This window comes from Ricinus communis, chromosome 6 (assembly GCF_019578655.1).
Source record: "Ricinus communis isolate WT05 ecotype wild-type chromosome 6, ASM1957865v1, whole genome shotgun sequence".
Lineage (NCBI taxonomy): Eukaryota > Viridiplantae > Streptophyta > Magnoliopsida > Malpighiales > Euphorbiaceae > Ricinus > Ricinus communis.
Genome location: NC_063261.1, coordinates 21,518,704 through 21,544,448, shown reverse-complemented (window position 1 = coordinate 21,544,448; position 25,745 = coordinate 21,518,704). Strand labels below are relative to the sequence as shown.

General features: G+C 29.3%; 2 protein-coding genes across 2 annotated transcripts; one reads left to right on the top strand and one right to left on the bottom strand.

The window, feature by feature from the left end:
* Nucleotides 1-8,873: 8,873 nt before the first annotated feature.
* Nucleotides 8,874-10,632, top strand: LOC8272084 (LOB domain-containing protein 12). Its single transcript, XM_002520734.3, has 2 exons — nucleotides 8,874-10,141; nucleotides 10,236-10,632. Exons 1-2 carry the CDS (start codon nucleotides 9,986-9,988, stop codon nucleotides 10,599-10,601), a joined length of 522 nt encoding a protein of 173 aa, XP_002520780.1. The 5' UTR covers nucleotides 8,874-9,985; the 3' UTR covers nucleotides 10,602-10,632.
* Nucleotides 10,633-17,944: 7,312 nt separating this feature from the next.
* Nucleotides 17,945-24,762, bottom strand: LOC8272085 (cytosolic endo-beta-N-acetylglucosaminidase 1). The gene is made up of 11 exons (XM_002520735.4): nucleotides 24,131-24,762; nucleotides 23,572-23,709; nucleotides 22,719-22,828; nucleotides 22,516-22,627; nucleotides 22,321-22,428; nucleotides 21,906-22,018; nucleotides 21,286-21,367; nucleotides 20,473-20,553; nucleotides 19,846-19,901; nucleotides 19,482-19,617; nucleotides 17,945-18,896 (listed from the first exon to the last, which is right to left on the bottom strand). Exons 1-11 carry the CDS (start codon nucleotides 24,635-24,637, stop codon nucleotides 18,147-18,149), a joined length of 2,193 nt encoding a protein of 730 aa, XP_002520781.3. The 5' UTR covers nucleotides 24,638-24,762; the 3' UTR covers nucleotides 17,945-18,146.
* Between the last annotated feature and the right edge of the window lie 983 nt (nucleotides 24,763-25,745).

Below are 25,745 nucleotides of genomic sequence, written 5' to 3'. Positions count from 1 at the left end.
TATCGAAGCCAAAGCTAAGGGAGCGAATAGGATTAGATACTCCAATAGTTCTAGTTAATCACAATCTTATAATAAGAAGAAGAGATCTTTTTTTATCAATTACAATCTTATAATAAGAAGAAGAGATCTTTTTTTATCAATTCTATTAAACCGAATCTCATCAATCTTTATATAAAATTATAACTCGTTTTGTATGTATATTTTATAGTATAACTATGTCGTCAATTAATAGAAAAAAGAGGGTGAAATATAACGAATGTAATACTGCAGACAGAAGTACCTCTGTAAAACCACCATGTATACCTAAAGAATAAAATATATCAAAAATAATACTGCAACACCTCTGTAAAAACCACCATTAACACCTAAAATCAGAACTCCAAATGGGAAGAAGAGATGAAAGCTCCATCATCTAAAACAGTCTCGAGACTGTAACTTTTTCATATAACAACTCCTCATGATAGCTTTTAAAGACTTCATTGTTGTTAAAATCACAGACAGACAAGAAAGATAGATCATTCTTTAGCCTAATAATTAAATTCAGAAACACATAACAAAAGCAGCCACTTTTCTTAAATCACTCAGACTAAGTCTTTATCATTAAAGCTTGGGCATGTGAGTCTTTCTTCTGTGGTGAATCCTATAATTATTTGTGTTTGAATTCGCGTCCTCCATTTCATCTTCATTTATATTTGCTGCTTTCTTGATAGAATATCTGATAATTCCTTCATCGTGGACTCCTTTAACATTAATGTTAAAGTTGTCATTGTCACCGGTATCCAGATCATGGGCCTAAGAATATATGGTAAAGCTAAGATTAACAGCAATTTACTGTAAGGTTAATAAATCATATGAAGATGACAAAAATGTTTGAAGATGATTGAAATGGACCACTTTGGTGGTGACGGATTTTCCATAATGATCATTCATTACAAAAGTTCATATGCTTGAATTTATAAAGTGAACTCAATTATTTGTATGAAAAAACTTATAAAGCGGATTCAATTATTATTATTATTATTATTATTATTATAAGGTGGCATTCTTCGTCCACTTAATTTAACTACAGTGAAAATTTAAATAAAAGAACGAGAAAGAATATACATAAACAAGCTTTTAAAATATTTATTATCATCTTTTTAATAATTAAAACAGTAATTTTTACATTTAAAATATATCTCAAGTGATAAAGATTATTTATTTTTGAAAGATGGAGTTATGGGTTTAAGTTTTCGCATTTTCATTATATGAATTTCTTTTTTACAGATATTAAAGTGATAGAAAAAAAAATATCTTTTATGATCTCCCATTGTTGTAGTGAATGTAAAGAGATGTGTACTCTATATTGGTATAATTCACAACTCATTAGATTTCGTAAATAATAATATAAAAAAAAACAATAATCTTTTTTAAATTAAATTCAAAACATTTGTGAGTATTTTCTATAAGTAAGACTATCTTTTTAATGACAAATAGTAAATTCTTAAAAGTAAAGTTATTAATTTCTTAGATCTGAACTACCCTTATCTAAATCAAATCCCATCAGTTCATTAACTTTTTAACTTTTCAAAAGAATCTTCATTTGAGAAGAAGAAAACAACAAGAAAAACCCTAAATGACTAATAAAAATATATACATGAGAGAGGGGGACAAGAAACCCCAATAAGGACACATCCCATCTTCATCCATACTAAAATACAACTTTAGGATTAATTGGTTTTTATTTTTATTTTTAAATATATATATGCTCAGAAACTAAAATAATTGTTATTTAATTTTTTAAATTCTTCACTTATTCTATCATCACCATATGATTGACAGAGTGGTTCCAACTTTGTATGGGCTCAAGTTGAGACAATAAGCCCAATCTATTAAGTGAGACACTCTATTACAAGGTTGCCCGCCTGGATGGGCACCAGAAGGTCCATCGTTTCAAGAGGTCCATTATTTCAAAAGGGTTATAGCAATAGATAAACTCCTCAGTGTTCGTAGCTTAATTATAGTGTGTTTTGATTGATTGTCTTTCAAGATTTTCCAAGGTTTTATGAATTGGAATATCTAATTCTGGTTCGGGAAGAAATTACTCTGCATAAGGTATAAGCAATTTAAATTCTTTTAAAGCCTTTCAAATCGATGGATTGAGAAGGTTATGGTTTAAAAAACTCTATATTATCTCTTAAAATCTTTATTTATTATCAGTTATCTCCGCACAAAATAAAATTTAAGAATTTTAATTTATTTGTACCTTACCGTACTCTTAATTTTTCCTAAGGTATTATGGTATAGACAAAGAAAATGATAAGATTTTATTCAAATTGATGTATACACCAATTGCTAATTTAAGTTTATAGATATATTATATGGCCTATTGACATTGCTGTTAGGTAGTCAAAAAATAGATTTAAAAATTAATTTTGATTTTTATCATATTTATCTTTAGAAAAGAATATTAATTTACTAGTGCTTTTCTAGGATGAATATGTTTAAAACAAAGTAATTTATCTTATTTTAAACACCATTAGTCTTTAATTAGCTTAAATTTTATTTTTAAAATTTTATAAGTAAAGATGATTGATAATCTATTGAATCTTTTACAATTTTATAATTACAAAAATAATTAATATTTTACGAAAATGACAATCCTCTTTAGATTTTTCACTTATGCTATTTTTTCATAAATATTACTAATTGCGAAAATGTGAATGATATTACGAAAAGAGGATTGCTTTTATGAAATTTAATGATTTATGAGAAAATCGATAAATTTACGAAAAATACTAATTTTTTTGTAATCGTGAAATACATTGCTAAATCACGAAAATTAACAATTATTTATATATATATTTTTACAAATTAAACTAATTTTCATAAGAATTACTAGTCGCAAAAAAATGAATGATATTATGAAAAAAATTATTACTTTTACGAAATTTAATGATTTAGAAAAATGAAAAATTTATGAAAAAGACTAAATTTTCATAATTGCGAAATATATTGTTAAATTATGAAAACTGAAAATCTTCTTTATATTTTTTTTACAAAATATACTAATTTTTCGTAAGTGTTACTAGTTGTGAAAAAAATGATTATTTTTGCAAAATTTAATAATTTACAAAAAATTTGATAATTTATTAAAAATACTAAATCTTTTGTAATCCTGAATATATTGCTATATTGCGAAAAATGACAACCATTTTTATATCTTTTTACAAATTACACTAATTTTTCGTAGGTGAAACTAGTTGTAAAAAATGAATTAATTACAAGAAAATGATATTTTTTACAAAATTTAATGATTTATAAATAAATTAGCAAATTTCTAGAAAATATTAAATTTTTTATAATCGTAGAATTTATTGTTGAATTACGAAAGATGAGAATCATCTTTATATATATATATTTTTTAAAATTAAACTAATCTTTCATATATTTTAAGGGTATGAATTTTAAAACTATGTTATATTATTTTAGTAAATTTCATTCTAATTGGTAACTTTTAATTATAGATTATTAAATTTTTTAAAAATTATATAAACAAAAATTAGTTATTTTATTAATGAATTAAAAGAAAATATGATCACCTTATATTTAAAACAAATATAGAATTTTCCTGATTTACGTACCTTTTTTGAATTCAAAACTGAAATGATATATATAGTGTTTTTTTTTGTTTTTGTTTCAAAAAGCAAGTTTGAACCGGAGTCCGAAACATTATATCCTTTGTCGGTACATATTTACACATCTCTTCTAGCTACAATATTGTGAGACAAATTAAGCATTACATAATATTTTCGACCCTAAATATAATAGTCATTGCACTCATATGTATGTAAATAGTAGTGGGATTTAGTCTCTATTTTATGTATATATAGAATTTTGCGAGCATATCAAAATGAAGATTCATACCCAAATTTTGTAAATGAGTTTCTATATGTACATGTATCATTAAAAAAATAGTTTTCGAGCATCCATATAATCAGAAAAATTCTTCTAATATATCAATTATAGTTCAGAAAAAATATAAATATTTCATTAATAAAAATTAACAAATATATATTGATATATGGTGATAAAAATAAATTTCAAACATCAAATGAAACATGTAAAAAAGAATGGATTATTAATGTTTTATTTATAATTTCTTTAGAAGGAGTATAATATTCCATTAATAAAAATTAACAAGTATATATTGATATATAAGATAAAAATAAATATCAAACATCAAGTAATACATGTAAAACAATTTATTCTTAATAATCATAGATCGTGTTGACAGAACAATAAATTGTGATTCTGTAAAAAAATAATTTAATCGGTGGTACTAAACCATATATCGATAATAAACCCGATTGTTTGAATATTGGATTGAATCTATTTTTTCTCTTTTCTACTCCCATGGAGAGAGAATTGAACACCTTAGTAATAGAGGACTATGAAACTCCTATAGAAGAATAACTCAACACTCCCATAACGAAAGACCATAAAATTTATAAAAAAATATTAATATTTATTTATTAAAATTAATTAATAATAATAAAAAAAAAGATCACCGTCAATTTAAAAGTGATCAACAGTGTGCTAAAAGATGAAATTTTGATTAGAAAAAATGACTAGAGTTTTTTTAATTCTAATATTTCATTTATAGTTAGATATTATCAATTCAATAAAAATCATAATAATCTAAAAGAAATCTCATGCTTTTCAATGTTTATTTATTTGTAAAGATAATATATGATTCTTCACAATAAATGGATTGTTTTTTTAATTTCTTTCCTTATACCTAATTAAAAAAATTTCAAACAATACCTATAGATAATAGATATATAATACAATAAAATTTTGGGACAGAAGCTAAAGATGATCTTAAAATGACACATAACTTAGCATTGAGATTATAAACATTTAAAAACAATCAAAGGTTTTTAATTATAAAACAAGACAATAGTATTATCATCATAGAAAGAAAACCATGCATCTCGAAAATGAATCTTCAATATTACCATGCACGATGCTCATTTAATGCATTGCCTTGAAGGTCTCATGTTTTTTTTTTTTTTTTTTTCCTTTCTTCTACTATCTTTTATTAAGGTGGTGAAGATGTCTGTTTTTTCTTGTAATTTATTTGGTCGACTCAAACTTTTAAGAATTCCCAGAATCCAAAAAAGGTTCTTTTTCTTCCCCTTGCAGTACCTTGGTCTCAATCTCATCTTCCTAGAAATTAGGGTTTTGAAACTCTTCTATGTGTTAACAATTAATGACTATAAAATATTAATGGGGCACCCAAGTCTTTCTTTGTTAGTGGGTTAGGTTGCAAATTTACCAATTATAGGACCAAACATGAGCTAAGTTCAGATTTATGTATCAAAAATTTCAAAAGAAAAGAAAAATTAAACTCATTATGTTCCTGCAATATGAAACAGACACAAATAGAAATACAAAAATTTTGAATAGCCAACTTAAGTTGAAACCCAGAAAGAAGAAGTTGCTTGAAGCTGCATTGTCGGCAGGGGGAGAAACTTGTCTATGCAAAGAAGATGGAAGTTCCAAATCATATAATGAAAGGGTGCTCAAAGTATATACCTTTCTCAAAATTAATATAATAGTATGTTCTTATTTATTTATTTTAAATGGGCAAAGCATAATATAAAAAGTCTGGTATTGTATAAGTCATCATAAGAGACCAACATACAACGAAAGGAGTGCTGTTTTATTTTGAAAGACAAGAAAAGAAGAGTGGAATCATGTGAGGTACATTTAATGCAAGAGAAAGATGGGTAATAGGGACTACTTAGGGTTCTACAAATTTTATTTTTTTTCCTTACAAGTTTCAATATTAAGCTTCCCCTCCCTCGAGTTGGGTTTCATTTTAATAATCTTCTACACCTTAAGTTCATGTCAGGCTCATTAATTTCTTGGTGGGTTTGTGTTTCTCTCTTTCTTTGGTTTCAGTTTTATTTAATATTTTCTGCTTTGAGTAAGCTTTGCATTATAGTGTCTAACTAATAATCATGCTCCATGTGGGATGAGTCTAAAAGGCTTCTTTATAGACACTTATGTTATAAAATGTGCTACATAATGATATTGAACTGACCTTAATTAAAATTCTTCTTTGGTATAGTACAATTCTTCATGTGGAGGTGACCTTTCTTGCCAGAAGACACTACTATGGCAGCTAATATTAGGTTGGACATGCAAAAAACATCTAATTAATTTGTCAAAACTCAGCAAGCAGTTCTTGAAAAAGTTAATAATTGGTTTTATACTTTTTCATGTAGCATTTTTCTCTTAATAAAATATTAAATGTCCTATAAATGATATATCCATCTCAATTAATAATTGAGTCTTCACAACGTTAATATCGACTGAGTCCTTTTAGAGCCAAGCTTGAAAGAAAGGATTCACTCAATGTTATTAATTAAGTTTAATGATGCATTCCTTCTTCTAAATTCGTGTATATAAAAATTATTTTACAAATATTACCACTAGAATCATTGAGCAATGATTTGAGAAAGTAAAACTAATTATACCACTTCAATAAACTCTCATGATTAGCCTAAGTTATGCATCTTGGCACTCTTTTCTGCACAAGAAATCCCTTTGTAATCATAAAGTGTGTAGAAAAATACAACAATATTATACAGTTTCTTTTCTGATAATATATAACACATTAATTTTCTAGAACTTCTGCACTTGTTATTGTACCTGATATTGACAATTATTATTAGAAGGTTATGAAGCAAGCACACACAGTAGCCTAGCCGTGACTGATATATATATATATATGTCTTAAGACAAAAAAATAATACTTAGTTTTTATTTGAAATTAATATCCAAGTTGATCCCTGTTGATAGTGATAGAATAAGACTAGCTCATCACGAGACCAGTTTGTGGTGACCTACACTAACAAGTTGACACAATACTTACAAATTTCTTATTATCTTCTAATTAATTTCCTTGATTTGAAAGATCTATCAGACAAGGGACTTAAGTTTGGTATGGAGTCTAAAATCAATTAGGAAAACTATATAGATTTTCTCTATCAATTTATAAAAATCTTTTATATTTCACATGTTAATATCATCATACCAAATTAGAGGTTCAAATGGTAATACTTTAGTCTTGAATTATAGTTTATATTATTTGGGTTTCTATGTACTACCAATTTAGAAACAGAATTCAAATAATGACATTTTGGGGAGATTCATTGCATCTTTTAAGTTATCTATCGTTAGATAATTAATAGTTCTTTAATTAATAAATACCTTTTGAAAATGAAATTATGAACAAGCGTTATGCTTGATTTATGAATTAGAATTTTTTACTTTATGAACATCCGTCATGAAATTGATTTAAGAATATAAAATCAAAGAGTAAATCCAACTACTATTTTGAGGTGGCTGAGATAGTAGTACCAATTAATGGTTTTCAAATTGACACGATATTTATATTAATCTCCTTTCTTAATATTTCTTTAAGAGATAAGTAACTAATATTATAACACTAGAATCTTAAATAATAATTTCTTACAAGATTTGGGTCGTATTTTATGTATACTTGTGCATGGTTAGGTCTGAGTTTAAGCAGAAACACCATTGCCGATGAAGTAGGACTACTGGTTGATGTGGTTCTTTAGGTCAAGCTACACATTTAAAGAGAAGAAATTAATTTGTGTGAGAGGTTTCACACGTGAATGTTTGTGTGTTTTATTAACAAACATTCACGTAGTATTATAGAGTCTCTCTTCTTGCTTTGGTGTGTGTTGTTGGCTAGGGTTTTGCACTAGAAAAACAACACACTCTTAAAGCTTTATTTTCTAGTGCTTGTAACCCTTATAAATGCTAACCCTAATTAATCTCCACACACACACACTTTCACGAAAACATGGGTTTCAAATTTTATTAGCTCTCTCTCTCTCTCTCTCTCTCTATATATATATATATATATATATATATATATATAAATTCTTTAGAAGAGACAAAATAGAACGTGGACACCTTACCTGGACATACAAACACAGTGTCTTTAACTCTCTTTGGCGGCGGTCAACTAGAACCGTTGGCCACCTATATAGCATTTTCCTCTCCTTTATAGGGCTAAACTTCTTCTTCTTCTGCTTGTTTTTGTTTTTAAGGATGATTATTGTATATAGAAAAAACATGAGTTCTTTGAATAAAGCTTCAATATATAAAGTTCAAAGTTTTGCTTTGAAAGCAGAAACTGTAGATTTTTAAAACATATATGCCTACTTAAGCTAATAATAAAATGACCCATGAGAAGTTAATAATTGAGATATTAAAACAGCTACATTTTCAAACTCGTAACTTTTTCTTTTTCTGTTACAACAAACTTTCATAATTTATTAATCTACTTATATGTCAATGCTTAAGATATTATTAATTAAAAAGTATTTTTCTAGTTTTAATTATACACCGAATTGCACTGGCATGCTTAATCATGTGATAAGTGCATATAACAACTTGAATAAAGTTTTAAGTTTGAATCTTCATCGTTTAATTTCGAACTAAAAAAAATAAAAAAATATTATACATCGACTTTATAAATGAGTAGAATATACTATTAATATTAAATGATTGAGTCACATAAGCTTATAAATGAATAACATATATGTTATTAATGTTAAATAATTGAGTCATGGATCAATCATCCAATGTCTGTATATATAATACGTGTCATTCATTCATAAAGTGTATACATTAAAAGTGGACAAGTCTTATCTTTGTTCATTTGTGGCAGGTGAGTTTAAATCATTCTACAAAGTGCTATTTCTGAATGTGGCAAACGAGTGCTGTCCTTTTTCTGTATTTGTAAAACATTTGAATGTGCTATTGATTTTCATGTTGGTTAGTCCAAGACTAGAGCCATAATGTAATATATATTTCGTTTTTCTTGATTATAGTACTTGTTTTGAAGCATGAAGATTAAATTAAAAAGGTGAATTAGCATTGAAACGAGATCATCGTGCCAACCAAAAATGAATAAGGAATAAAATTATCTAAAACTCCAACGTGATAAATTCAGAAAATATAAAGTGTGTTTTCTTGGTTTATTAGGCCGTCCAATATTAATTAGCCCTAGGTTATATGATGAGGGTTGCAATGTTTTTCCTTTTATTTTTCTTTGGTGAAATCTTTACCTTTTTTTTTTTTTTCTTTTTTCCATGTATAACTTTCATTATATCGTTCGTGGGTATTAATGAAACTTTATATCAATATCATGAGATTATTGTTATTTTTATGTTATTGTATAAAACTAGTAGTTCTAACATAACTAGTATTCTAAATTCGATTTCTTTTTTCTACACTAAGTGAGTTTTTGCCTTTATAGCTAGTGTAAATGGATGATTACTCTTGTATAGTTTATGATTTGTTTACTCTCCAATAAATAAAAAAATATTATAAATTAATAATTACCCTTTTGAAAAATAAACAGCTTAAAAAAATAAATCATATTAACCTTGCTTTTCTAAAAAAAACAAAAATAAAAAAAGAGCAAAATTTTCTCAACTAATAAGGTGCTCCAAAAAAAATGTGTTAAAAAACCGAGTGATGATTTTTGGAAGATTAACTCATCACCACTGGGTTTTTGATCTAGTGAGAACCCTTTTAATTTTTATTTAAAATGTGTGCAAGTACTACTTTCTCATCTAATCTCATAGCTAGGCTAATTCTTTTATTTTTTCTTTTTCTTTTTTAAATATATATAATAAACTATTAATTACCAAGTCAATTATTTAATCATTAATATCCCTAAACAGTTTGTGCATTTGATCTACCATGTACACGTTCATTGCCATTATAAATATTCACACTTTCCTTCTCATTCTCTCCCAAGTTTTCTTCTTCTTCTTTTTTTGTTTTTTTATTCCTGCTCAGACCATCTACAGCTCTTCCTCTCCTTCTGTCTTCGCCTATCATCAAAAGGGTTCTTTCTCAAGAAATCTTCTGTACACACAGGAACAAAAACATGGGTGGGAATTCTCCATGTGCTTCTTGCAAGTTACTTAGACGCCGGTGCGCGAAGGACTGCATTTTCGCCCCTTACTTCCCTTCTGATGATCCCCACAAGTTTGCCATTGTTCATAAGGTTTTCGGTGCTAGCAATGTTAGCAAAATGTTGCAGGTGCTCCCCTTATGATCATCTCTCAACTATACTGTATTTATATATATATATATAAATATGTGTGAGATACTAACGAGTTTGGTTTGTGAAGCAGGAGCTACCGATTCATCAAAGGGCAGATGCAGTGAGTAGTCTGGTGTATGAAGCAAATGCAAGGGTAAGAGACCCAGTTTACGGATGTGTTGGGGCAATATCTTATCTGCAAAACCAGGTGTCTCAGCTTCAAATGCAGCTAGCGGTGGCTCAAGCAGAGATATTATGCATCCAGATGCAGAATGAGCCAGCAGTGGTGATGCCAACTCCACAGATTGAGCATAACGATGATGATGATGCCAAGTCATTTCTCTACCAACAAAACACTCTCCCTCATCATCACCAGTACCTTAATTTTGCATCTTCTAGCAGTGTAATTCATGATTCTCTTAAAAGAGAGAGCATTTTCGGTGACATTATTTCTTAATCAATCAATACAAACTTTATGTTATGCTTCTCTTTCTCTTCTTTCTTCTTTTTTTTTTTTTTTAAAAAAAAAACCTTATATTAATATATTAGTATTTCATCTAATTATTTTGTCCTTACTTGATGTTAATTAGTAATTTAAGACATGAAAACTTAATTAAAATAACCAAAAAAAAAGAAAAGAAGAAGAAAAGATTTATGAAGGCAACAGAAGCATATGCATTTTTAATGTGCCTTAGAACAATGGTAAGTAATGAGGTCAACTCTAGCATGTGATGAAGGAGTGAAGTAAACTCGAACCATCTCCAGCAATCAACCTATTAAATTAAACAAATACTTAGCGTGGTCGGTGGCTTAATCTCTAATAATCTCAGACATAAATTCTTTTATATATATATATATATATATATATATATATATATCCAAAGGAAATAGCTTCAGCAGTTTACATTTTTTTTTTACTGATATTAAAAGAATATTAACACATATAAACAGTTTTAACAAGACTAATTGAATAACTATATTTTGCGAATTATACAATCACTTCTATATTTTAACTTATAAATATTTAATTAGTATCACAATACTGTTTATATATAAATATAGCTGCAGTGTAGGTAGGTTGAATTCAAATGGATTAAGAGAAACGAAAACTAGCCAAGAAAGTGTGGAAAAGAAAGATGAAAATTGGCATCATATGGATCATCTGCATAGAGGGATATCAGAGATTCTTCTAGTATGTATGTTCACGTGAAGAGCAGGACAAGGAAGTGGTCAGTTCATGGAGATGATCAGTAAGCAAAACAAAAAGACAATCTTCAAAGCTTTCTTTCACACATACTGTTAATTATTGTTAAATCCATCTCTCCATAATATATACAATTAAGTGTCTGTGTTAAAAGTAATATCTTAGCAGAAGGAAAAAGAATAAAAACAAAAAGGAAACAACTGACATCAGAAAGATTCCTGAATAGCTTTGTTTAATGTGGAACCATTTTTCTTCCTCAAAAAAAAAAAAAAATAAAATAAAATAAAAATGTGGAAGCATTTTTCTAAGTCAAACTTGTATGTTCTAACTTATCTTCTTAGTAGCCCTTCTGTAGCAATTCTTTTTATTTTTATAGCTGTAAATAAATTAATCAACAAGCAGCTAGTTGTCACATTTCTATGACCAACCCAAATCAAAGCTTCTACTGAGATCATGTCTGCTCCATCATGTGCACCCATAGCCTTGGCTGCTTCTCTATTGCCAGTATAATGTTTTTGCAGTAGCCAATTTTGCCTCAGCAAGTCATTTTAAATTCGACTAAAAATCATATTAAACATTTATATATATATATATATATTAAAAAACTTTACATAAAATTTAAATTATAAAATACTTAAATCGTATGTCATTTGTGTTTTTAAGTAGGGGAAAATTAGTAGTCTGCTTGATTTATTTAAAACAATGATTTCTTTACAACATCTCAAATCTATTTATAACCAATAAAAAGAAAAGAAATTCTATTTCTAATTATGTGGAATAGACAAGAGAAGATGAAGCAAAAGTTAAAATGAAATATTAAAACGACTATAATACCTTGTATTTACCTTATTTAAGATAATTACTGATTGCAGTAAATCAAATAATTAAATCTTTAATAATACGAGATTAATATATATTCCTGATTATTAATTATTTTCTTGAAAAAATTTCACGCTTGAAAAGTGATAAATGAAATATTAAAAATCAATTCTTGAGATATAACAAAGGTTTTCTCTTATTTTATCCCTGTGTGTGCTAAACACAAGACAAGTAGCTTTTATGGTGTCATGTCCTTTTTTAATCTGCCAAACAAATGCAAACTTTAGAAATTTCTATAGTTACAAATTACTCATTTAATCTTCTTTAATTTATGATTAGCGATGTAAATTTTCAATCTTTTAGGATATCCAATCTATTTTTAGAGAAATGTTTTATTTTGATTATAAGTGACAATAACGGTTGTGTTTTTTTAAAAATGAGAGGTTTCGAATACTCTCTTCTGCATTAAAGGCATGTTTAGTTCAACTGATTAATACAGCTGGTAGCTGGTGGCTGATAGCTTATAGCTGATGGCTGAAAAATTAAATCATTTGATAGAATTTTATTAGTAGTTGCTGTTAGTATGTTTAATGACTATTGAAGGTATAATTTATTATTAAATATATTTTATTATATTATATTATATTTAATGATATAAATTAATAAAAATAATTTATAATAATTAAAAAATTTATAGTTAATTTTCTTGAGTTCAATTATATTTATTATTAAAAATATTTATAAAAATTATTTTAAATGTAGAAATTTAAATTTAAATTCTACTAATAAAAATTTCTAATTTCAAATACCATAATGTTAAATATTATAATTATTTAAACATTAAGAATTATTTCAAAATAATAATTATTTATTTTAAAATATAAAATTTAATTATATAAGATTAATTTAAAGTAAGTTATTGTTAATAAATTTTAATAAGGATAATAGTGTCCAAATAAATAAATAAAATAAAATCAGCTACCAGCTGATAAGAAAAAATTCTAAAATAAAGTCGATACAATCATCAACTGATTGGGACTAAATTAACTATCAATAGTTGTTTCTTAAGTGTTTACCAAACGCTTTAATATAGTTGTTAAGTGAGAAACAACTATCAGCTGCATCAAACATCTGAACCAAATACTCTCTAAATGAGTTTTTGCCTTTACGGCGAATGTAAGGAGATGATTATTTTCTGCTATATATCGTCTCTTTAATAATAAATAAATAAGAGAAAAACAAATTGAACTATAAAAAAAAGTATCAAAAAAAAAAAAGAAAAAAAAAAGGAAAAATCTGAATGACCACACTAATTAGCGAAATGAATGATTTTTGTGTGGCTACAAAGAATGTAATGCTGGCTTGATTCTTGATCATTATTTTTTTTCTTCTACTTTACCAGCCAGAGATACCCACAGACTTTTTACTTTCCATTTCTCGTGGTTGTGAGGAAGAAAGGAAAAATAGATTTGTCAACTTCATCATAAAAGATTGAAGTGAAGAAAAGGGTGATAACAGAAAATAACAGCCAATATAACATTGGATAGAAGAAATTAATATTAGCCAATAAGAAATTGTATTCCATATTATTCTTCTATCTTATTCCCTCACATTTAATTCACAACTTTGGCACTTTTGCTTTCAGTATTATAAAGCCTAAGTTAACTTTACCCTTAGCTGTTTCCTTATTAATCTATGTTCCTTATTGACGATGGAAGATGGTGTATAAAAATTGGAAAGGTAGAGTCTCTCTTTCAGGATGTTTGGTTCAAAAGTTTGATGCAACTGATAATTATTTTTCATTGAACAACTATATTAAAGCGTTTAGTAAAGATTAAGAAACATCAATTGATAGCTGATTTAGTTTCAATCAGCTGCTGATTGTATCAGCTGATAACTGATTTATTTATTTATTTAGACACTCTTATTCTTATTAAAACTTATTAATAATAATTTATTTTAAGTTGATATTATATAATTAAAATTTTTATATTTTATAATAAATAATTATTATTTTAAAAATATTTTTAATAGTTAAATAATTATAATATTTATAGTTATGGTATTTGAAATATAAATTTTTATTAGTAGAATTTATAAATATTTTTAATAATAAATATAATTGAATTAAAAAGATCAACTGTAATTATTTTAATTATTATAAGTTATTTTTATTAATTTGTATCAAATATAATGTAATAAATTATATTTAACGATAAATTATACCTTGAATAGTTATTTAACATATTAACAATAACCGCTAGTAAAATTTTACCAAACGGCTTAATTTATCATCAATTAGCTACCAGCTATCAACTGTATTGATCAACCGAATCAAACAGACTATTTATCGATACAATTTCACTTCTAACACTTGACTTAAACTTTGAAATAGGATTACTCGATAACTTTTTTTCTTTTCTTCTTTTTAAAGTATATTTATTAAAACAATCTAATAATAATTTTTGAGAAGTTTATAATTACGTTTCACTGATGATTAAAAATTTGTTAATTTCTAACTTATTAAAATTAAAAATGATTATCTTATTATGCCAACACAAATCCTCCACTCTTCTATAGTCGTTTTGTAGCTCTAAATAAATAAATGAACAAGTAGCTAGTTGTCAAATTTGTATGATAAACTCAAAGCTTCTAGTGAGACCATGTCTGCCTGATTCTCTTTTTTTCAAAGCATGTGCATCCCTACCTTTGGCTACTTCTCCATCACCGCTACACTATTTTACAGTAGCACATTTTCCATTTTATTCTTTGCTTTATTTATTTTGGATATCATCTCTCTCTCTCTCTCTCTAAACTATCCCAAAACTATTTCTTCATTAATACCCAAAAACAAAAGAGAGAAAAGAAAAGAAATGAATATTGGTGATTCATAAATCTAATTTCTGAAAATAGACAAGATTAGTATTAAATACAAAAAGTGTTATCTACAGAGATATGGCCAATAAAGTTTTATTTCTCAAGGTCATAAACAAACTTTTACCTATTATTAAACATGGTGGAGGTTTCTAATGGTCATTTACAAAAAGACCCTTTTCTTTTCCTCCTAAGAAAAAAGAAAGAAAGAAAAACAATCATTCCTAACCAAAAGAGAAAGAATTTACAAATCAACTATATCAATTTAAATTTAATGATTTAATTTACGGTCTATTTACCTCAATTATATTTTATACTATATTTAGTTGAAATTTGTCAAAAATTTATTTTATTTCAAAGAAAAATATATAAAAAATAAAATAAAAATAATAAATTGGTTGAAATAAATATTTTGATGTTATAATATTAACTTACTAATATGAGATTCATTTGAAAAGACTATCTATTTTATTATAATTTAATTTAATTATAACCAATTCTATACAAGTTTAATTATATAGAATTCTGAACTAGTTCTCATTTTATTTAAAGCATAAATACTTTAGATTTATAGATTTCAACTAAACATATGTTAATTTTAATTTTTCCTTACAGTCGGGATTAGCTATATGAATCCTCATTTTGAATGAAGAAAAAAAAGTTGCCACCTCGTGTAATTTTTTCGACTTAAAAAAGGGTGAATATTAATTTCTTAGTCTAACTAATAAAAAAAGATATCTCATTTCAAAAAAATAAAAAATAATAATATATCTTATTTCATCAAAGCATTACTATTTTAAAGAAAAAGAAAATGGTGGCGTCAAATTAGGGTTAGTGTACATGTGGTTATCAAGAATGTCACTCTGGTTTTCATCATTTTCTTTTCATTTACTCTATGCTTATGAGGAAGAAGGGAAAAGAAATCTCAAAGGTAGAAGAGAATATAACAGCAAAGATAACATTGGATTAAAGTTGGACCCTTTTTTACAGGATAAATTATCTTGTTAGAGAGTTTTTTATTTTATTATTAATTATTATTATTTTCTTTACATTAAAAATGTTTTATTTTTCATTTTTATAATCTATCCATTTCTTCAACATGGCACATGAATTCCTTTTTTTTTTTTTTCTCTAAAATTTATTGTGTCAAGTATATAAAAAGCTTAATCTTTAGTGACCCTTTATATTTTAGTCATTTATCTATTTCAGTTTTAACTTTGCTTGTTCCTAAAATTCTGTGTTATGTTTTTCTTAAACTTTGAGTTTTCTTTTTCTTGCATTATATCTAAATATAGTGGCTTATTTTAAGGTTGACTCTGAGAATTTATGTATTTGATCAATCTGTTGGATGCATTGTTTCTCCTTTGTGAGATTTTGTCCTATTGAATTTTTCCCTCAAAAGTATTTTTAAGGAGGTAACCTTTTGATTAAATCATTTTGCAATGATATCTTTTTTATCTGAAAAAAATATATTATATATTAAATTAATAACTTAAGAAGTAAGTTTATAATAATAAAAGAGAACTACAAAAATAGTTATGACCAATATATTCAAAGCACACTATGTATATAGTTCTATTGTCAATTAATTAATCTATGAGAAATTATACTCTAAAAGAATTTAAAGCTAAATACTTGGCTTTAAATTCAATGACTAATTACCAAAAAAATATATACCCACTCTGAAGTTGCTCATATTCTAGTTTGTCTTAAAATATTTCATTTAGTAATTAGTAATACAAAATATAAAATATAAGCAATTCAATTGTATTTTGTATTTTTCACAAATAGTAAAAAATATGTAATTATCCTTAATTCCCACCCTTAATGCACAATGAATAGTCATGAAGGTATTAGATTCTTGATTAAAGGTTTGGATTTCGATTATGTCAATAGTAGTAAAATGTGTTTCATTTTTCTACGTTCCAATTAGTCTCTTCTACTGCAATTTGGTCATCACAATGGCATCATAATTCTTTTTTTAAAATTTTTTAAATGGTGTAGAGTTGTCTTGTACTGAAGCAAAGGGCCACTAGAATATAAAATCTAGTGAAAGAAGAATAGAACATTGATGTAGAATCAGGATTAACTAAAAGAAACGAAAGATAATTGAAAACCAAACCACCTTGCTTTTGGATGTATTATATATCCTCGAGCCCTCAAAAGACAAGTGAGGATTCTCCTCCTACAAAATCCATCCTCTCTTGTCTCCATAAAGAGGCTACATTCGAGGTTAGCTACAGGTGAAGGGGAGCAGCTGCCTTTGTCTTGTTATGCAACCTTTTGATTTTATCTTTTTGCTTATTTTCAACATTGGCTTCAACCTTATTCTATTTCCACCCACTTCTGAAGTTACATGTACTAACCCTATCCTTGTCAAGTTTTTCTTTTTCTAGCTGTATATTTCTTGTGCGCCATTAGTCGCTTTCAATCATTAGATTTTCAGTAATGGTATAACAATGATAGCCGTCAAGTATGTGCTAGATCATCCATCCACATTCGGTTAGCACTCACATTATCAATTAATGATAGTTTCTTTCACTAATGACATGTTTCACTATTGTCTAATAGTGTTTAATTAAAAAAGGTGGCACCAAGTTCGACCTGGTAACTTCTTTTTGTCTTCTTTTCTATAAAGCTTCTGTTTGTACAGCAATTTAGGGCTAACTTGGCTAAGGGCATGTGAGCCTTTAACTTCCGTTTAAGGCAAAGCGATGCTTCTGTTGGGGAATATTTGTGCTTTGTAATGGTTGTTGGCCAGTGGGTGAAATAGGGTTTCTGTATATTCATTAGAGATCATCATGCTCTCAGAAAATAAAAATTTACTACAGGACTTACCATTTCTCTAAGTGGAAAGGTACTTGTATTTGCCAACAATCTTAAACTTTCCTACAATGCAAGAATAGAAAATCATCCAAATAAATCATGTTTCCTGCATTACAGTGCATGGTCATGAAACACATTTGATTCCATTCAGGACTTCACGAAGCATATCTTTTGACAGCATATAAGCAGAATATTATTTATTGGTCATGGTACAACATTAGCAATGCTATCAACACTTTCTCATAAAGTAATAATTTAGAATAGTAGAAGCAATAAAATTTACTCACCTTCAATATCGAGTTGGAAAGATGGAGAATCATTCAGCTTTTGGCAATCCCCATTAAAATCACACACTTGTATGATGAATTTGAGCCTGTAAGTAGTGGAAGGAACAGAAAGATCAGAAACATAAAATGCTGTAACTTGTGCCACTCCAAGATACTTGCATGCGCCTTTAACTCGTTTATTTGTGTTTCCTTCAACTTCAACTTGTTTTTCCAGTTTCTCAACATAGATATTGTAATGTGAGAACACACAATGATCTCCATCTTTCAGTTGCCAAATGATTTTCACACTAACAAATTTGGATCCCTGAGAATCTGAACTAAATTTGATATTTTGACCTTCAACCAGCCATGAACTGGATGGAAAGAAACATGACTTCCTTTCAGAATTTTGAATTGCAATGTGTCCAAGCACTGCAAAATACCCTGCAGGACTGCTAACTAATGAGTCATCTTGGCCATCTGCTTTGTATTCTGTTCTCAATTTACTCTGCTCAGGCTTCCGCCGGTAGCATACAGCATGAATCTCTGTTAGTATCTGATCATTCATTGCAATACTACCCTCATGCACAACCCATCCCGGATCCATTTCTGGTTTTCTTATTTGATGTGTCATGATCACTTTTCTGAATTTTCCAGAGAAATGACTCAGATCCCAAGATGCCATAAGTATTGATGTCTTCTCATTCTTGTTAGATGAGAACTGAAAAGAAAGGCCCAGTAGTGAGTCGCCCTCTGATTTAACCTGCATTATTCAATGTGTCACAAGTGAACTAGATGGAAGCAGAAGAAACACAGATTGAGAAATATGATGCAATTATTTTCATTCTTCTTTAACCATAGCTTCATGGGTGCAATGACTTGAAATTTTCAGTTCCTAAATGACAGGTAGAGACTCATTCCTATGAGCTTGACCAGCCTAATGGCATTTGAAGGTCTATTTAGCTGGAGACAAATGACATAAGTAATGCTATGCCAGAGACCTGGGGCATTGAACATTACCTCATTCATACTTCTCTAATATTCTTGCTTTTGTTCTAATTATGGATTTATTTTGTTTTCTTCAGTTTGGGTGAACTCAAAAGCGAGCTATATATATGGAGTTGCTTGTATTTGTAAAAGCAAGTGATACTTTGGTTTCTCTCGTATTCAATATGCTATAATTATAATATCTATAGGTTCAAATTGCTAATAGCAATTGCAATCATTTCAGAGGTGGTCATCACGTAGGTGCTCTGCCTTCCCTCAAAATAGCAGGTGTTCTGCTATCACATGTAACAATTGCTTTATATTTTGTCTACCATTTGGGACCACAAAAGAGATGGCTTACAGAATATATAATTTGAATAGGTTTATTGCCCATAACCAGCTCTCCCTGAAAGAGCCTTTTAGCAAAATGACCATCTTCTTCAAGTAATCCTCTAAATGTAATGTTTCCACCTCCAGTGTAAGATGCTTCTTTGACACTACATGTTCCAAATTTATGTTTAAATCAGTTGCAAATAACAGATGGAATATTAAAATAATATTTTTGACTACACAAGCAACCGGTAACTTGCTGATAAAATCAAGAATATTAATATGCTAACAGAACTCTAATATATGCATGACGTCATAAGGTGTAGTGGAATTAAGTAAACAACAGATTAATGGAGTATTAAAGTACATTAAAGCCATTAGGATCATGAACTTACTCCACAAGGACTTGAATAGGTTCAGGAGTTGGACCATCAATGAACTCAAGGAAAGGCTGCCACAAAGAATGGAATAAAACAATAGGAAGGCACATTAATTAGTCTGGTCTCAAAGGCATTACGGATGGTATGGTTAATTATCCAGTGTTTTGGAAATTCTTTTTCCGATAAATAGCAATAATACGAATTAATTCCAGCATTCTATATAAAGAATATTATCAACACAAATCTACACCGGTTTCATATCTCCTCATGACTATTGTACACTACTTTCTGAAAGATAATCTGACATGTATACTCATGCAAATGCAGTAAATGCTCCTCTGTAGGCTTGGAACTGGAACAGGATTACCACTGATTTTGTGATAATAAGATAGTTATATACAGCATTACTATAATACAATTAGCATATCGAACAAGTGCAACATGTTGCAAGAAATGAGTTCCCAGGAAATCAATTTTGAAATGATGGTGAAGATCTCAAGAAAATGATCATTCATTATCATGTAAAACTGCATTCCGAAAAGACAGCAAAAAGATTTTTTCAAAAAAGAAAAGCCACATGATATGAAAATTCAAAAAGAAAACATGCGAAGCTGTTTAAATGACAGCCTGTTTAATGCCCACCTGAAATCCTTGGCAAGACAAGTTGTTCCAAGGAACTTCAGTCACTTGGCCGTCCTCAACTGAAATGTGATAGCCATAACCCTGAAAAGATGTGCTCAGTATTAGAACTGATACATGCAGGTAGCATAAGCAAATGTGACTCTTTCTGATCTCTAGCGTCCTGCTTATTGCTGTCTGCTACGGAAGAAAATTTAATATCTTTAAGCTCCAAATTAAGTCTCGCCAACACTTACTTACTTTGACCACATAAGTTCTATCAAATATCTTAAGAATTTTCCCTCTTAATACTAAGAATACCAAAGCAGAGAGAGAGAGAGAGAGAGAGAGAGAGAGATTACTGGAAGAAACTGAATCCGAAAATCATCTCCCCCTCACAGAATGACAATAAGCAATAAGTAACATTTAAGTTTTATAAGAGAGAGAGAGAGAGAGAGAGAGAGAATTTACTGGGAGATACTGAATCTGAACACCATCTCTCCCTCACATAATGACAATAAGCAATTAGTAACATTTAAGTTTTATGAGAGAGAGAGAGAGAGTTTGCTGAAAGAAACTGAATCTGAATACCATCTCTCCCTCACAGAACGACAATAAGCAATAAGTAACTTTTAAGTTTTTTATTTGGAAATAACCTACTTCATTATTTGCATGCTATAGTTTGAATGATGAATCCAAGAAAGCTAATTTAGTTTCTTTAAGAAAATGTGGTAAACAGAAAATAAATATATCAAAAATTTACAAAACAAATATCTTGGAAAAGTTATTCATCCTAGTCAATTTCAGCTAAAAGAAAGAGTTGGATATGGTAGCTACCTGATCAAAGTTTGAATAGAATGGTAGTATTTTAGGATAATTCTTCATTATTCCCCATGATTGTTCAACAAGGGTCCACCAACTGTTGCAAAGAAGAAGGTACATGAAAATGGAAACACTATATCATCTTTCTCACAAAAGCGGTACGCATAGAAAGAGTAGGGGTCTAAAGCATCTTGAGAGGCATTAACACTGGCATCAAGAATAAAACTATCCTCTTATTCCTACAGTAACACAAGAAAATTGGTTGGCTGAATCTTTATTGAACAGTACAAAGTATACCGACATTTGTTAATATCTCAAAGAACATGAATTTTATAGAAATAAAACTTATCAAAGTCTGAAAAATAAAATCATAAGGAAAGCCAAACATCATTACATCAGAGGATTGGAGGCAGTAAAACTGCAGATCCAGATAATGAATCAAAAAATCATGATGAACATAAAATTTTCCAGTGAAAATATTGACGAGGACTTGACTAGATAAACACTTCTCCTTAGATGCAGAATTCAAAGGAGATCTAGCAGAATAAAATTGCATCAGATTTTTGACATTCCAGCGATTGTAGAGGGAGACTTATACCATTCATGTAATACTGAAAAAGTAACAACTGCATTACCGATTTTGAGCAGTCCAAAAATCAGGCGGTTGCTTAGTCTCGTAGACCCAGCCAGGGGCAAATATGGCGGCAGAAACATTATCATTCTTTATCACCTCAAGTGCAGCATTTACCTGTTGTCCATACAGCTACTATAGTTGATGAAAACAAGCAATGGGAAGAAAAGAAAGAAACAAGTTCTGCATTTATGCAAGACCATAAGATGCCTAATGCAGTAATATTCTACTACAAAGAAGAAACCATATCTCCACTTATCACAGTGGAGAAGAAAGACAGACACTTTAAAGAAGATAAATCAAATGGCAGATCCTAAAGAAAAACAAAATCCACTATATATGTTAGCTGACAATAATATCTGCATGGATTATAGAAAAAATGCAAATTCTCAAGCAAACATGACTGAAGTGGTACTTACGTTCCATTGTCCCCCGCCATAAGTATTCCTTCCAAATACATCTATTCCCATGTAGACATCAAACTTTCTACCGGCAGCAACATCAGCTGACAGTTTTGGATAGTTTCTCTGCACAGCAAATTGATAAACTGGCATGCAAGAAATAAGGAACAAATAAATTAGCATTGGCATGAAAGAGAAAAGAGAAACCAGTACCTTCCATGTATAGTTTACAAATATGCCATCACATATATCAAAAAAAGCTTTATTGTTTTCATTTAGTTGGTCTTGCCACTTAAGTTCTCCATGGATTGTGATAGCATCATACCTGCAAACCAGCAGTTAACAAAACATATTGGTCCAAATAGAATTTCATGATGCTCCATAATTTGAGAGAATATGGTACATCTATCACTCACCAAATTACTAAAGATCCAGGCAATGAGAAATGCATAGTCTTGGTTAGGTGACTGACAAATTCCTTTAAATTAGGAATTTTCTCCATATCCAAATTAATCTCCATATTGATCTGCAAACAGCTATCCCACTGTTACAACTGCTTATGGTCTGTGCAACAGATAGACACCTATAAACCATAAAAATAGAAGGAAAAATAAATATCTCATAACCCTCCCAGTTTTTCTAGGGAAGTGCGTTAATGATGCCACCAGTTACGAATGATTTACTTGTTTTATTATATGCATGTAAAGAATTAGCACTATCGAACACTACTCTTATCTATGCAGGACATCTTAGGATGACAACCCCTCAGCCCTTAGCCACCATTATATCTTCAACTATGGAAAAACTAATACTTGAATAATCTTTTTATAATCTCAAGGTCTTCTCCCTTTCTTCTACTATCAAATATTTATTTGCTTGACATGGGGCACCATGGTTAATGGCACAAAACCATAAATGCAGCCAGACTCATTCAACTTGGACCAGTGCTTAGTTAAGTTCGGTTTTCTTAATCTGTTACTTAAGTTGAGTTCATTAACCCATCCATTACTTTCATCTCTCTTCCTTCCAGGTGGTTATTATAAGAAACTCAATAACATGGCAGATGTAGTTGAATGCATGTGCACTCTAGCTGCATCAATACACAAGTATTTGCATTCCAAAATGTTTTATTATTCTACCAGAAATGAGAGACTCGCATACTTAGATAAGAAATTGTGCTCAAGTGCCAATAAAAACTTGGAGAATTACGTGAAAAAAACATTAAATGCATATCTGGTTTAAAAAATTCAATCATAGCAAACTACATACCAGCCATCCATCAAAGCCTAAAGCAATAGCAAGCTCAGCCAACCTCTCAGCATACATTCGAGCAGACTCCTCCGTTTCAAGCAATTTATTGCACGCAAGTCTCCCTTCCTCCCATTCTGTGAGGAACGTTCCTAACACCTTAGATTCAATTGACACAAGAAACATCACTACATACATTGATCCACAATCCACTCACTTTCAAGCATAAACCAAATCACCGACAAAAATCATGTCTTTTTGTTCACATATTACTGACCAAATTTCTCAATTCAACAATTAAACTCAAACCAATATGGATTAACACTCATTTCATAAACTCATCATTAATTTTAACGCAAAATACTTAGAAAATGAACATACAATAAATAGAGAAGCTATATAGACCTCAGCCGAATAGCTCAATTCAAAAACTAAATCACATCAGCAAGTCATATCTTTCTCTCCTTCACATGTTACTACCCAGATTTTTCTTATTCAAAAATTAAACTCCAAGCCAACTCAAATTAAACACTCATTTCAAATACATATTATATTAAGCAACCAAAAAAGAAAAAATTACCTTGACACCATGTCTATGAGCTGTATTGGTCCAACAAGGAGGAGGCAAATTAACCAAAGAATGAGAGAAGTAAACAAAAACATCAATCAAATACCAATGCCAAATAGCATAAGCATCAGACTTATTCCCTCCCTGAATCCACCTATCATCACCATAACCACCTTGCATATCATGGCAAACAAGAAGCCTAGGCCTATTAGGCAAGAAAACGTCTGAGCTATCAAGGGAAACAGAAGATTTATTAAATGGGTAGTGAAATGATTCAAAGTAAGCTCTAGACTCAAGTTCGTGGAGGGTTTTGATTGGGTATGAGATTGGAGTTGACGGTTCTAATGGATCAAATGGAGTTGGATCAACTGGTGAAGATTGGTGTTGGAGTTCATTGGATTGGGACATAGATGGAAAAGGAAATAACGATTGAATTTTTTTGCTAATTAGAATAAAGATATTGTAGAGGAAGATAAAAACTTGACGATTTATATGGGCGCGAATAAGTGATATAAGCATTTGTGAGTTTGTCTTCTTTTTTTCTTTTTTTCCTGGTAACAAGCAGTTGTGAATTTCGGACTGAAGGAGTAGTAGTTACATTCTGGCATCTCGCTGCACAGGTCAACAGACTGTTAAAGTAAGAGAGGCTAATGATGCACGTTGGTCCGACTTTCACCGAACCGTTCCGAAAAATTAAATTAAAAATATTTATTATATGATATATATTAGTATTGTTTGTTATGTGCACCATGTATGTAAATTATTATTACTAAAATTATAATATAAAAATATTTAATAAATTAATATAGTATAACATTTATTAAATATATTTAATTATTTTATAAATATTTTTTTAATATTTAATGCGGGTGATTGTATGGGAGTTTTACCTTAAAACAATCATCGAGAAGGAATCATATTGGTGTTAGTTTTCTGGCATCAACCCAATACAGGTGCGCAGGTTTATCTCAGAGGTCAAAGCAATTCAGGTCAGAATTTCCAATTTAATGAAAAAACTAGAAGAGTATGTTGTCAAGAAAACATAAGATGGCTGCTCAAACACTTCTTGCAACGGCAAGGAAAGACAATTATGAAGGATTTATTCTTCATGTTAGAGAACTAATTGTTATCGGATTAAAAGTAGACACCTCAGAAGTTAGTGGCAGAGCTGGTGGATGAAGAAAACATTTTTCCTGCCGTTTTGTTGAAAAAAACAGAAAATAACAGCTCTTTTTGGTCTCAGAGGCTGCACAAGCTAGGTTGCTTGTACAGACCTTTCATCCCTGACCAAGGGAAAAAGGGAGCATCCTTTCCTACAAGGCAGGAAAGCTCACTTCCACCTTTTCCCCAAAAACTCAGAAGTATTCGTTAGAAAGAAGACTCAGAATCTCAACATGTATATATTTTCATCTCAAGATGTAATAAACTTAGAATTCTTGTAACATAAACATTTATCATTGTTCTATAAAAATTCACATGGTATCAGAGCTGGTCTAAAACCAGTCATCATCTACCCCATCAACACAAAATTCAAGCCTAAGAAATGGCTCACTCAGAAACCACAAAAATCACAAACATTGTCCTGCGAGGCAGCTAAAATTATTTTGATTGGTCAAAATCTATTTCC